The sequence below is a fragment of the Pituophis catenifer genome, unplaced genomic scaffold, assembly GCF_029215685.1.
Source record: "Pituophis catenifer annectens isolate HBS135680 unplaced genomic scaffold, rPitCat1.0.hap2 SCAF_7, whole genome shotgun sequence".
NCBI lineage: Eukaryota > Metazoa > Chordata > Lepidosauria > Squamata > Colubridae > Pituophis > Pituophis catenifer.
This window is the reverse complement of record NW_027256887.1, coordinates 64,712,717-64,727,397: the sequence shown is the minus strand read 5'-3', so window position 1 is coordinate 64,727,397 and position 14,681 is coordinate 64,712,717. Positions and strand designations below refer to the sequence as shown.

The window sequence follows — 14,681 nt, the reverse complement described above, 5'->3', positions numbered from 1 at the left end:
CTGTGACATGATCCTGAAGGAAAGGTAGGGTTGCAGAGAGGCCTGGCATGCAAGGGATTAATGTTGTGTCATGCCTTCTTCACCACAAACTTGTCCTCCACCCCATTTTGATAATGCCATGCAGTCTGGTTAGAAAGTCTGAGAAGCACATAGAGTCACTACTAATACAGGCAGGTAATAACTCTTCCATTTACTTGGAATGGGAATGCTTAAAATGCTTTTTTCATAAGCATTAAACTTGTGAATTAAGAGCATGTGTGTGTATGTGTATTTCTCCTTCCAACTCAGTCTTTTCCATCACATGTCGTTTAAATATAAAATGATCAAAACATCCTAATGAAGGCAGCCATAATTAATGATGAGGTTTACCAAGTTTACCAAGAGCCTACCTTCTGGCAAAGGTGACCATTAAGTGGTTCCATCTATATTGGGCCCTGTTTTATTACACATCATGCTAGAGTAAACTGGCCCAGGGCAAAATGATATTGAAACCTCAGAAGGTGGCTGGGAACACAATGTAATAAAGGGATACTTAGACGGCACCAGTCAGTCACAAGGCAAAATGAACCCAAGGTGCTTCTAGGAGCATGCCACAAGGGGGCTTGCAGTGGACTCACAGTTTAGTAGCATGAATAACATGTACTTTGGAGTAGGGCCTGTTAACATTGCTAAAGCCAAGACAATTGGACCCTCCACTTCCACTCCCTCCCATACTAATTTATAACAGCCTGATCGCCCTGAGAAACCCTATCCATAAACAATCTTGTAAAATGCATTGCAAGAAGGGATGAATCACTCCCACTGCCCAAAGAAGTAGCATTTCTTTCTGCCAAGGCCCATCCTTTCAAGTACATATTATACAAACCGGAAAGAAGAGGGCGAACAGATCACTGTTTACTCAAGCACAGTAACAATACAGGGGCCAATAGGGGCTACTTACTGATTAAAGGAATGTAAGTGTTAATACCCCCCCTTCCTGACAGGGGCACTGCAGCGTCATTGCCCAGCGAGACATCTGCTTGAAAACTGGATGCTAATTTAATTTTAAAAAGAATAAAAAATGTAAAAAGGTTATAAAGAAACAGCAGATTGAGAACATAAACAATCACCACTGCAGTCAAATGGCAGAAATGGAAGAATCAGTATTAATTTCTACCTGCATATAATTCAGGTCCATATACAGCTCCAACTACAGGACTCAATTTCCAACCTGAAAAAAATAAAGACAGATGTGAGCAGCTAGACCTTCCGTCAGTGAGGAAGCAAATAAACAAATATATCAGTACAGATATTGTCTATCTTCTAGTAACTATGTTCTATCTTTTAGTAATTATTACCTCACTTCCATACAGATTGTTCCTAGGCATAAAAACAGGCTACATTTTCCAGATTTCTTGGGTTCTGGACATAAATGGAGGAGAAAATACAAATCACTAATGCTTTCTGGCAAATCCTTCCTGCAGTCTGAAAATGAAAGCTCACACTGCATTGTGTTTTTCTTATTTTTATTTTTAAAGGCTGTGGTTGTAGTGAAAGATCAAATGAAAAATTTGAAGCCACACAGAAATGATTGTGTTATTTATAAAATTAAAATTCAGATCTTTGAACTGATCTTTGAACATCAATTAAGGAAAGGTTCTACAATACTAAGGACACTGGTGAGCATTTGAAGGGACTGAGAGGAATGCTTGCCTTTGAAGTCATCATATATCATACTTCAACCCAAATGGGAAAGGGCCAAACCAAGGAACATATTATAAAATTAATGTTGTACGATTCTTAGGATTTACCCAGATTGCATATATTTTTCTTCTTTGATGGGGGTGTCAGAATTTCATTTTAATATGTGCCACTGTGTACACAGAAAAGTGACAATAAAGGTTATCTTATCTTATTTGACCTTGATAATGCAAATGCATATGCTAATCAAGAGACACTTCCTATTACTTTCTCTTTAAGACAATGAAACCTATAAAAAACAGTAGCTAATCAAGTTGAGACTCAACAAAGAGTCTTCTGCAAAGTGAATAGAGTTAAAAATAAGTGATGAAGTAATTTGAACTTCAACAGAGGCAAATGAATAGTAGAAAGAATATTTTAGAGACTTATATGAGTCTCTAATAGCACTGAAATGAATGCTATAAATGTTATTGCCAAAACATAATGAAAAGAAAATCACATATAGTATGATATTATTTAAAAATGGTAAAAGTGCAAGTGTGAAAATGAACAAATGTTAAAATGTGGATGTGGCTTATTTATGAAGTGGCAGTGTAAGTTGTTTTAATGCATTGGTGAAGATCACATCAACACCTGACAATTAAGCCAATGTGATTATTGTTCCCCTATACAAATGAAAAGATAAGAAGAGTCAATAACAAAAACACACACACACACACACACAAATGTTTGTTAAATGTGTCTTGGAATGAAAAAACTGCTTAGCAGAATTCTCACTGAAAGGGAACTAGAGCTGACAAGGAACAAAATTAGTACTGTGACTTTATGTTGGGCAGGTAGTATGTGCACTAAATTTTTGCTCTTCAAAAGGTAATTTAGAAATGTATGAATGTGAAAAAAAAATATATTTAGTAATTTAAAGAAAGCATATGACAAAGTGAATAGACTTAAATAACAGTTTGTGTCATGAATTAGAAGATTGGTTGATTAATAAAGTAAGAATGGTATACAATGAAATACTAGCATGCCTGAAAATAAATGAATTGCTTAGCAAACGGTTCATCATCAAATAGTATATAAACCATCTCCTTGGTTGTTTAATGTTTTCACGGGTAATGTACACTTATGATGTTGGGCTGATTGGGGATATGAATGTGTGCGGTATGCAGATAATGCCATATTAGTTAAGAACTGAAACGATTTGCAATAAATGTTAGATCAAATGTATGAGGCAGAGAAGTGAATAAATGAACAAAGGAGCTCTGTTTAACGAGGAAAATGAATGAGTAATTACAAAAAATATAGCAAGTAGAGGAATGAATGCTCCTTGGAAGAATGTTTTGTAAAGATGTGGAAATGGTTGGAGAAATTTTTTAAGATGTACAAATGCTGACAGACAGATGGTAGAAAGCACATGGTCTGCTGAAAGGAATGAAATACAAGTAAGTGAAAATGGCTGTGTGTGGGAGTAATCTTCTGCACATTTGTTATGTAGAAATGAGAATTGAGTATATGAGGAGAAACAAATTAAATTGAATACAGTGGGAAAGGATTACTTAGAAAATATGTGCAATAAACTCTGTAGTGTAGCAGTCAGTCAAGAATGAACAAGTAATGAATTAATGTGGAATGAGTACAAAAGTGAGCAGATAGTGCAAAAAGAAAAAAAGAACTCTGAGGTAATTTGACCTTACTGAGAGAATGAATAAAGACTGGATCATAAAACAAATATATGAAAGAAGAATTAATTTGTTGAGAGGAAGTGGAAATTGAAGAAAGACATGATTGGAAGTTGTCAAAAAGAATGTCCAAAAAGGTATAGGTGAGAAATGAAAGAAACAGAGGCATTACATGAATTGGTGAATGGACATGATGGAAGCAAGATAGTTTGCAAATATAGAAAGATATGGAGGAATACTATGAATGGTGTTTGTATAATGTAGATTTAATTAATTTCCTTTTACAATTATCTTCCCGCATAGAATTATTTTGCCTTTCTTCTTTTTATGTATTTTATATGATGTTGCTATCCTAAAAGAGAATAGTACGATAGATGTGCCTATATATAGGCAAAAGCAAATTATGCAGATACAGGTAGTCCTCAGTAGTCCTTGTGACCAATTGTTTAACGATTGTTCAAAGTTACCATAACTTGGAAAGAATGCTTTATGGTCCACCACTTAAAGCTCAGATCTTCAGGATCCCAACTTTGTCTCTCCAGCCCAAAGAATGAGTTCCTGTCCTCACACTTCTTTGATCCATCCACTTAACCATCAAAACTGAGAAAGCTGGGATCACAGTCATTGAACAAAGTAGTGATATGGGCATCTCACTTAATGACACTTCACTCAACAACTGAGTTCCCATCACAATAGTCAAAGACTATTGTGTAAGTCAAGGACTACCTGTAGCTTTTTTTTTTTTAGTCACAAGTTGACTATTCTTTTTCCTATGATTCATGGGGTAGGAGGCAGCCTCCCTAAAAATTCAAGATAAATGTAAATGAATATAAATGCATCCTCTGTCTATCTCTGTTAATCACTTCCAATTTTAAACGCACTCAAAAAAACCTCACTTGTGCATACATATCAGCACAGTTACTATATATCAATAATAGTGAAGACATCACTTCTCACCAATTCATTAGCAAGTTATAAAACCGAATATTTAAAGTGATTTCCTAAAGCCAAAGTATTTCATCTGTATTTGTGGGCTCAAATAAGTGCCCTCTTTCTCAAGATATTTCCAAGAACTCTTGTCTATCTCTTGTTAGGTATTTCAATTATCTATACCTATAAAGAAACAAGTTTCTCAAATTATTCTGAAATACCAAAGAGAAAACTTAATTCTTATGCCTAAAAAGGTTCCTCCATTCTTTGTCTTACCGTTTGCATATGGTGTGACCATCTTCTTATTAGTCATTACTCGTGCAGTGGCATTATTAACCTAAAAATTAAAAGGGAAAGGGGAAGAGAGGGAAGGAAGCACAATGCTTTAGAGAAAATGATAGAAATCTAAATGTTTTTAAAAAATCAGCACAATGAAATTTACTTTTACAGATTCTCTTTATATATTATAATTATAAACATATCTAATTTTTTGAATTTTAATTATGCATCAAAGAAAAGGCTAAAAAGAGCAGATTTTCTCAGGCGTCCCTGCCAGCTTTGACTTCACTATTTGATGCTCACTGGTTCAGGGGCAAAAACTCTTCCATTGCTATCTTTTTGTGTCCAGTTACAGAAACAAAAATAATCTTGTCTGATCCATTAGTAGCCTTTCACTGAACTGCAGTGGTCTACTAATATTACCAAAAAAAAAAAAAAAAACCTGCTGCAATTTGGGCAGAAGAACTATTCCCAGGTGTCTGGGATTAAGCTGCTTTTCTTCTAAGGGAGTTTGCATTCCAGAGCAGCACTGCTTGGCCTGTATCTCAATTTTGGAGTACTGTATCTTGAGAGGCCATCAACCCCAATCTTCCCTAGTTGCTGCCTTGTCAGGAGAAAAATGAACACTATTAGAAATGTATGAAGTGTCTCCTGATTTTTAGTCTCCTTCACTGTCCCTACTGAGCTGCTCATTGCTCAAACTTTCTAAACACTGCAGCAAATGAATGTTGCAGCACAGATGATGCTAGTAAAACACTGGTGGGGTGAATAAAGCCAAACAATGGCAACCCTGTGTCAAACATAGGCACAGAGTCTTGCAGAGATGAAGGTAGAGGTAGAATCAGTAACTTTTCAAAATCCTAGTCCCAATGGAAGAAAAAGCCTCATGCAAACTTCAAGATCAAGAAAAGGATGGTTCAAAGGCCCTCTGAACTTTAAAACAAAAGTGAGCTTTGGGCAGGGAAGAAGGGAGCCTGGAATCTCATCGCTCTATTTTTAGCCCTCCTGACTACCACCACCCTCCCATATAAACATTACACATTTAAAAAAAAAAGAATGGGAAACAACAACAATGAGACTGAAAGCATGCTGTTAAAACACACATAAAAAAGAAAACAACAACAACAATTGATTAATGGGGATAGGAAGAGAGGTCTCACAGACAATCATTAAGATGGAGCAAGTGCCTGAAAATCAACTGCTACAGCAGAATGCATACAAGCACTTAAAGGAAAAATGGGCAAAACCAATCAGAAACCACCAATCAGCAAAGACCAACAGCTGTATTTAATTAAGTAAAGGAAAATGGCAAGTGAGGAGAGGAGAACAATCAGAGGTCCAAAGAGAGGAAGTGCAGAAAAGAAGTGGCGGAGGGAAGAGATGGATAGGCAAAAATGAAAAAGTGTATGGGTGCATTAATAAAACCAGCCAAAACTGGAGTTTGGTAACTCTGAATAAGATGTGCAAGGAAAATTACTGGAAAGTCAGTAATCAAACAGCTCAGACTTAAACAAAATGGTATGTACATCCAAAATCCAGGTGGCATTACTCAACAGCATTGAAAATAAAAGGGTGGGAGAGAAGGAAAAGGAAAAAGGGGGGGGGAGAGGGACAACAAGTCAAATCACATTTTGTAGTGTTAATGTGAAATGGCGGATGGATTTTTTCTTTCTTAATTTTTTTGTTTTGCATAAAAGAAAAGAAAAGAAGTAAGCTTCTCCTCTAGCACTTTGATTTCACTTACCGCCAACTCGTACCATCGCCAGCATTGTGTATAGTTACCATGGAAAGAGTGAGTCAAGTGAAGGGCCCTAAACACTAAACCATTAAAAAGGGAAATAAAACAAAACAAAAAACAAAACAAAACAAAACAAAACAAAACAAAAAAGCAAAATATGCAGACATCTTACTCAAAACGGCGGCTTTAATTTTTCCTTATATTTAGTAATTTTTTTCTTTAAAAAGAAAGAACAAAAAGGGGCCAGTTAGCCTTCTATATGAGAGAACAGCAAATTCATCACTAAGAAGTTACCTCTCATCTAGGTAACACAAGTATCTTGTGCTTATCACAGGCTACACTCATTGGAAATAATTATGGAGTGCATATTTCTTAATTTGAAATACATTTACATAGATATTTCAATGGCTCAAGTTTTTCCTGATTTCTCCATTCACCCCTTCCCAATACATTAGTTTCACACTCATATGGAGGAGAACTGGCCTCTGAATCAAGGGCAGATATTGGCTGCCCACCCCTTCTTTCTTGTTAGATACCAAGTGACAAGTGGGACTGTGCTCATTTTGTTAGTTTTTGATCTGGCTTGGAAATTGAAAGTCGGAGCCTCATTAACTGAAGCAAAGGAAAATCAAGATAGCAGAAGGGCAAAAAATTTGGAGTGTGTTGGAAACAAACTTAAGAGAAAGGAAAACAAAGACAAAGAAAAATAACAAAAATAACAAAAATATATAGATATATATATATATTGGGAGGTTATTTTATACCCTTCAGTGCAGGGGACGGGAGTGAAAAACACAGGACACAAACACACACACACGCACTGGACAGGAATCCCAATGTGAAATCAGTGAGGCAAGACACAAAAAGGAAACCAAAGAAGAAATATAAAGAAGAAATTGAATTACTGAAGACATGCACCTCGATTTTACGGCCCTCTACCACGGTGCCGTGTAATTTCTCCCTGGCCCTGTCTGCATCAGCACTATTCTCGAAAGTTACGAACCCGAATCCCTGCATGCAGCGGGAGAAGGGGGAAAACATGCACATCGTTATATATTGAAATACTGATATCTAGATAAATAGAGAAAAAAATATCACAGTATGAAATTGACATCAGCACAACTTAGCAATACTCTCCTAGAGTCACATTTTTGGTTCATGCATGTTTCATGAAAGAATTTCAATTAAAAAAATAACTTTAATCAGATTGAAAATAATAAAACATAAAAGCAATTGAGGCCAGACCAAAAAAAGCATAGTTACTCGAGACACATTCTAAAAAGTAAACTAGCTCCAAGATTGATCAAATGCAATGTATTAAAACCTGGAAAGAAATCTTGCCATAAATGACCACTCATATGTTCTCTTTTGTAGCATTCTCAATAACTTCCTTTCATATGACAAGGATAGGCACAGGAAGATGCTCTGAATAAAACCTAGCAAAAGGAAGTATGATACGTGTGATAGTTCTAACTTTTCTTATTATTTTCATGAATAGTATTAATATATGTATTTTTAACAATGAATAAATATATGAGGGACAAAAACGTGGGTGTGTGTGTATTTGTTTGTGTCATTATGTATAAAATTTTGACAATGTCCTGGGCATCTTTGCTTCTGTTCCTTGTTAATTTTTTTAGAGTAAAGGTATTCTTTAAAATATGCTTTTTTTTAATGCAAGGTCACACTGGTTATCTTAATCCCTAGGGTATTAAAAGTAGATATTAATAATACTATAATATATGGCTAGGAATAGATACCTTGGCTCACTGGAGAAAAAAAACAATCCTTAATCTATTTTCTATTTCAACAGAGGAAAGCATAGCTGTTTGTACCTAATAAAATAAATGCCTAATAAATGCTTGGCTTCTTCACTCAGAAAACACTAAGTGAAGCATTGTTTTTCACAGATTGTTGAAGTTGTACATTCTAGAATTAGTACTTTAATGAGGTTGAACAAAACTTTCTAATGGAAAAGAACAAAATTAATTAAAGGACATCATAAAACATAGTCTAATGACTGAATATAAAGATGGAATGATTGCTTCTTTGTTCATCTTGTTTTTGAAAGTTTAGGATTTAGTTAAGGATCCAGATGGTTTCTACATCTAGGCAATAAATAACCCACTCCTATTTAACTTTTAAAATGCTTTAAATGTAACTGCCTCAGTCATAAAAATATATAGATTTACCTTAATAAATGCCAAGGTAAAATTCCACTAGTTATGAAACATAATCAGTTAATTTTGATAATTGCTAATATTATCACTATTAAGACAGAAACATTTATTTAATCAATATATAAGCCTTTTTTACAAAGTACAAATATATTCAATTGGATTTATTAACAGACTCGCATAATCATACTACCGTAGGACATTTAAGACCTAACCCTATATTTATTTTCAAGAAACGGAAGCATGTATGCTTCATGTAATAAAAATATGCTGTAGCTGGATAAATATTTTCAGATAGAGGAAAAAGTAGTAAGTAGTTCATGATTTTTAAATTGATTTTAAAAAATTGAAGGTATTGTAACAAGAACTTGTTCGGGCCCAATATTCACCGTTAACAATAGTGCTACATATACTGAATTTTCAGTTGGGTCTCCTATGATAAGCTGTTTATATTTCTGAAGTTCATTGCTGTAGAATCAACGTTCAAGGAATAGGATAAAGAATTTACTCCTATTGGCCACTATAACATTTCACCCCGTTTTGTTCCTCAAATGTAGACTTTTATATTCTTTGGATGAGCAGGGTGAAAAATGCCACCTTCCACTAATGTAAATCTCCCTATTACATTAATTGGATTAAAATTATGCTTATTGGGGAATTTTATAAATTTTTGCTATGTCATGATTAGGAAAATGTGAATTTATTAGAACTGATTGACTCAATACTCCAAGAATTTAGCAAGTATGTATTATCTGCAAAATGAAATAAATGCCTTAAAAGTTCCCTTTTCCCAGCTCTACATAGATTATGAATGGTAATTGCAAAGTGAGCTATATCTTTAACACCTCTATATTTTTCAAGCACATTACATTTTGCATTAGGTGTTACAAATCTGTGAATAACATGAAGATTTGTCTTAATGGACATGATTCCAGTATTATCACTGCAGCCAAAAATCAAACACAGAGTGCAAAAAACTTTTCGTGCAATTTGTTTTACAGGGTTGTTATGAATATATATATATATATATATATATATATTACATGAGTACACATTTTACTTAATATTATTTTACTACACTTCTAAACATTTTTACATCTTCACCCTAAACACATGACATAGAACTTTTGACCAAAAAGTTATTGAATTCCTTTGAATTTTACTTAATCCTTGGAGAAAGTCTCAAGTATAAAAGCAAGTATTGATTTGTTGGTGTTCTCCAAAAATGTGCAGGATAACAACCAAGTCCAGAAAATGCCAAAACCCCAACAATTCATCTCTAAGCTACAAAGAATTTCTAGTATCAGTAAAAGAGTGTATGTCATACAGAATAAATACTTTCCTTTAAAGATAAATTCGATTTTATCCTCCCTAAACATAGCCCCATCATACCAAAGCAGTATTTTAATACTGGATTAAAATTTTCAATATCTCACAGTTCAGAAAGAAAAAAGGAAAGTAACTAGTTCAAGAAGGATACATACTTTTATCATTAGTCCCACTAACCTGTTATAATTCAATTTGCTGGTAGTTTTGAGACTGAACTGATTTTACTATGCAACTTTCATTTCAGTTTAAAAACAATACCCAGATCATTTAACTTCTAACTGTACTAAATCCTCAAAAACATTCAGAACAACCTGCAGCCCAAGGGCACCGAGTAACTGTCACCTTTTTAGTCTGGCCTCAGATTCTGCAATAAATAACAAGCAACAGGATGAGCAGTGTAAAATAATAATTGTACAGAGTTTTTTATAAAATGTTTCCATCTCTGAAGAATGAGAAAGAAAATTTACCATGTAACCGTAAAGGGAGAAATCAAAAGCAGACGATTCTCCTGGGTGTGGCCAGAACACAGAAATTAAGGGAAAAAAATAATCATAAAAAAAAACCAAAAAAAGAAAAAAGAAAACCAAGTAAATGAAATAAATTCAAAGGAAACTAAAAGGAGCCCCTTGAAATCCATGCATTGTTAACACTTTTTTCCCCCACTGTGTTTAGAACATTGACTTCAGAAGCAGCATCTTTATCTCAAGGTGTTGGGAAAGACTTTCCATAATTTCAATTGTTAATATATATATATATGTATACACGCATATACAAAGAGGCAGTTTTTTTAAAAAAAAAACTCAGTCAACAGCCAGAAGCCTGGACAAATGGAACAACAACAAAAATAAAGAAAGAAATAAACTTAAAAATCCAGGCTTTCAGGTTATTTGCTTTCAAAGTCAATATACAATAATCCATCTGAGATGAGTGATTAAAATAAGTTCCACAAAAAATATCCTAGTACTATTTAAAGTAAGGACACTATTCTTTAAGCTCTGCAAAAAAACAGTTGTGGAATTTTTGCCTAGAATTATTTTGCATAGGTTGAACCAGGGTGCATATTTTCTAGCTATTTAACTGGATTGATCAAAGCAAGTTTATGTACATATGCTGGAATTTAAAACGAAATTGTTTAAGACTATGGAAAAAAGTAAAGAAAAATATTTTTCAACCTAAGAGAAAAGTATTTTTGCTGTCCAAAATATTTGTTTTAAAAAAGTGAGGACATATAAAATAGGATACCATTGCATCTGTTAAGAGAACAGAGTAATCAACATTAAATGAAATTTAGAGTGATAAAATAGGATGTTGTTACTAGATCAGTTAAATTAAGCTGAGCATACAATCTCTCATTTCTTAAAATCACTTATCTATAAAATGACTGGATTTTATAGTTGAGTATATGGTCCTTACTAGTTCTCTAAAAAGCTTTAGGAACTTCTCTACTTTTCCTCACTGCATCAACTAGGTAGTGAAATCACTACTGTTTTCCCACTGTTAATTGCAATAGAAACCTCAGCCTCACTGGGAGGAAAATCCCTTCCATTGGACATTGGAATACAGACATTCAAGGCCATTGTTTTCCTGCTGCTTATTAGTATTTTAACAGAGAATAAAATTGAATAAAGGAGTCTCTTTCTCAAGGTAACTATTAAGTCTGTTTACCTGAGTGGTCCCTAAAGAATTCTACAAGATCCCACCAATAGGAGGGGGGAAAACTCATTTATAAATCTATCTGCCACATTGCTCCACCCAACCTATCTATAAAGGAAGGGAAGTATCACCAGAACAAGCTTTCTATTAAATATGGGTGAATGAGTTGGCATAATGTAGTGGTTAATCCATGGGACTAAGACTGCAGAGACCCAGATTTTAGTCGATATTCAGTCATGGAAGTTCAATGGTAATTTGGAGCTATTCATTATCGTCTAGAGCTGTTGCTTTGTCAGGATAAAATCAGAAGAAGGGCCACTATGTACACTGCCTTAAACATTTGGATGAAAGGCAGCACACAAGTAGAAGAAATAATAATAATTACCACAACTGTGACTTCAAGGCTTGGTTCAATCATTGTTCTATTGAAAACTAGACTTGTTTGTTAAAATTTGAATGCCACTGATATAAATACTATACGAGCTTAAACTGGTATCTGAACGGAAACCAAACTGGAAGCAACCATCATATTAACAGCTCCTTTCACTAGGCACTGCTAATGAAACAAGAAAAATTAATGAAAATTAAACAAACAGAAGTCTGAACATAACTGAGATTGTTATGTAAATGCTCAAACACCTTTTTTTTTAGTTTTCCTAATATGATGCTAGTTATCCAAAATTGTGCCTAATATTCAAAGCTGAGATGCTTATAAAAGCATTAACATTTATTAATAAATCTGAAGAATAACCAAAAACCTTTATTCATAACTTTTTCATTCATTCCAAATGATTTTTACAAAAAAATCAAATACAGCCAATGTGCACAAATATATTTGACATTCAAAAACAGGATGAAAATATATCATCTCATCTCAGATGGACTAAAGGGTAATTTGAAATGCTCAAATTTTCCAACACTGGACATATCTGGCAGAGGGCCTTTGCCACAGTTATGAAAGGATAAAGATCTGCTCATTCCATAGAGGGAATGGGTGTAGGCATACCCAGAGCAATTTGGATTTTACATTTTCACCTTTTAAACATTCACATATTGAAGAATATACCCTTGAGAAACCCAGGAAGGGGAAGGGTAATACTGAGAACACAGCACAAGGCAGGCAGCGGGGAGCATCTGCTTTCCGATTCCCAAGAAAGAGGAGGAGGAGAAAGGTTTCATATCATTAGGTTAGAACAGAAACCACAGGGTAGGATACAAGCATTCAAGTTTTGGCATACTTTTTTTTTTGCAGAAGAAGTGAGTGATAAGTGAAGGGTCCCTAGAAAGAATTGTGCTTCTCCACTGGGAACCTAAGCTTCTTTTAAAATGTTCCAATTCAATTTTAAAAATTGCCATAAACACAAACACTCTTTGGGAATCCTGCTTATACTATTCACCGTGTTTAAAACAGTCTCATTTGAATCTTTGAATTGGTGTGAATTTGAGAGGCAAGTGTTTGAAATTCTACCACCAAATAGAAAAGAACTTGATCAATGTCTTTATGAGCTAAATATTACATCTAGATGAAAGAAAAGGGGCAAACAGCTATCATTTAATCTTAGCAGGTTTTGTATTATCTGAAAACCAGAAGTTTGGTTTATTTACTTGCAGTTCAATAGTTATTAGAATATTATAATTTGTGGAAGATTCCAAACATAAGGACCGAATAGCCTTATGGCTTATTATGGCTTCTCAGTGAACAAACAGCATGCTACGCAGATCATATACACAAGCTCCTCCTGAGAGCAACTATAAATAATGAATTAACAAGCAAGACTGTCCATAGTTTGCTTAGGACTGGGAAAATACATGTTTTGTTTTAGCTTTCTGACTCCTTTTGACCTGAAGTCTCTTGTACAACATGCTAAACAAGCCATAGACTGGGTTTATATAATTTGGTATCCTTCCTTACTCATCAGAGCAGTTAGTCAGTGTGATCTCAGAAGCATGCACTAGTCTGCTGCTAATCCTTCACTAAAAATAAAACATGAAGCAGCCCAATATACCTGAGTGTGTATTAAAATAAGGACATATAAACCCAATGTACACAGCATAAAATTGTAGATGTATATGAGTGCAGACAAAAATATTTTTTCCAGTATGCTGGCTGGGGAATTCTGAGAGTTGAAGTCCATATGGTTTAAAGTAGCCAGAATTGAAAAACACTGATCTAAACGGTACAGAGAATAGCATGTTATTTAGAGATTAAATAACAGCAGATTGCTTCCATTCTGTGAAAGACAATAAATGTAAGATCCTGAACCTGTTAATGGTTGCATAGTTCAAATAGCCAGCCTATGGCACTCTAATCAGTCTCCTGTTAATCCAAAAAATGTTTTTCATCTCTGGCTTACTTCCTTATACAGCCATTTCCAAGAGCCTAGGTATACTGAAGTGTGTAGTGAAGTGTAATGGTCAAACATAATACACTTTTCACTTCATCATTCAAACATATATAGTGGATACATGAGTAATAGAAAATATGTGGTTCAGTGCCGTTTGCAGCTTTTCACAAATTAAAATAATTATGTGCTGCATCAATTTTACTCTACATCTTTATAAACTAAGATATGAGATAAATTAGTTCCAATAGTAAATGTATGTATTGTATGTACTGTATAATGTACAAGTAATAAATATCACTTCTTTTCTGGTTTTCAGATAATACATAGGAAATCTGATATGCTAACAACATAATCTTGTATATAAACATCCAGATGGAGCTACTCTGTGTAGATTATGAATCTCAAAAACAGGATATACAAATATAATCCTAGCTATGCCTTATCACTATGATGTGATGGAGTGAGGGTGGGGGACAGATGTTCATTTTTAATAAAAAGTGGAAAACTTAGCATTGATTAAGTCAAGCATAGTAGAGACATGCACTGTGCAAGCTTCCCCCACAGAGCTCTGCCAATGCGCCTTGCTCCTGACCTGAAACACTCCCTGCTATTCCAGTGCTGGACCTACTGGGCAGAGAGAGAATCACATCAATTCTTCAATGAGGGGACATTGGTTTCATGATGAGAACCGGTTAGGACAAGCAACACTTAAAATGGCTACACTCAGGACTATAAAGTTTGCCATTGGCTCTCCTGAAAGTTAACTCTAAAAAAAAAAAATCTTACATCATTCTGAACAGCTTGTATTTTGAATAACTACACCTTTCTAAAAAGCTGCAAGCTTTTGCAAACATTGTAAGAGGATGGGCCA

General features: G+C 34.5%; 1 protein-coding gene across 6 annotated transcripts in view; it reads right to left on the bottom strand.

The window, feature by feature from the left end:
- Nucleotides 1-14,681, bottom strand: part of RBFOX2 (RNA binding fox-1 homolog 2) — a 221,536-nt gene that overhangs the window by 22,300 nt on the left and 184,555 nt on the right. For all 6 annotated transcript variants that reach the window (XM_070947652.1, XM_070947651.1, XM_070947653.1 and 3 more), the window contains exons 6-9: nt 7,225-7,317; nt 4,566-4,626; nt 1,157-1,210; nt 941-1,033 (exon numbers count right to left, since the gene is read on the bottom strand). In XM_070947652.1, coding sequence (XP_070803753.1) covers nt 941-1,033; nt 1,157-1,210; nt 4,566-4,626; nt 7,225-7,317 — 301 coding nt within the window. The remainder of the gene's footprint in view (nt 1-940; nt 1,034-1,156; nt 1,211-4,565; nt 4,627-7,224; nt 7,318-14,681) is intronic.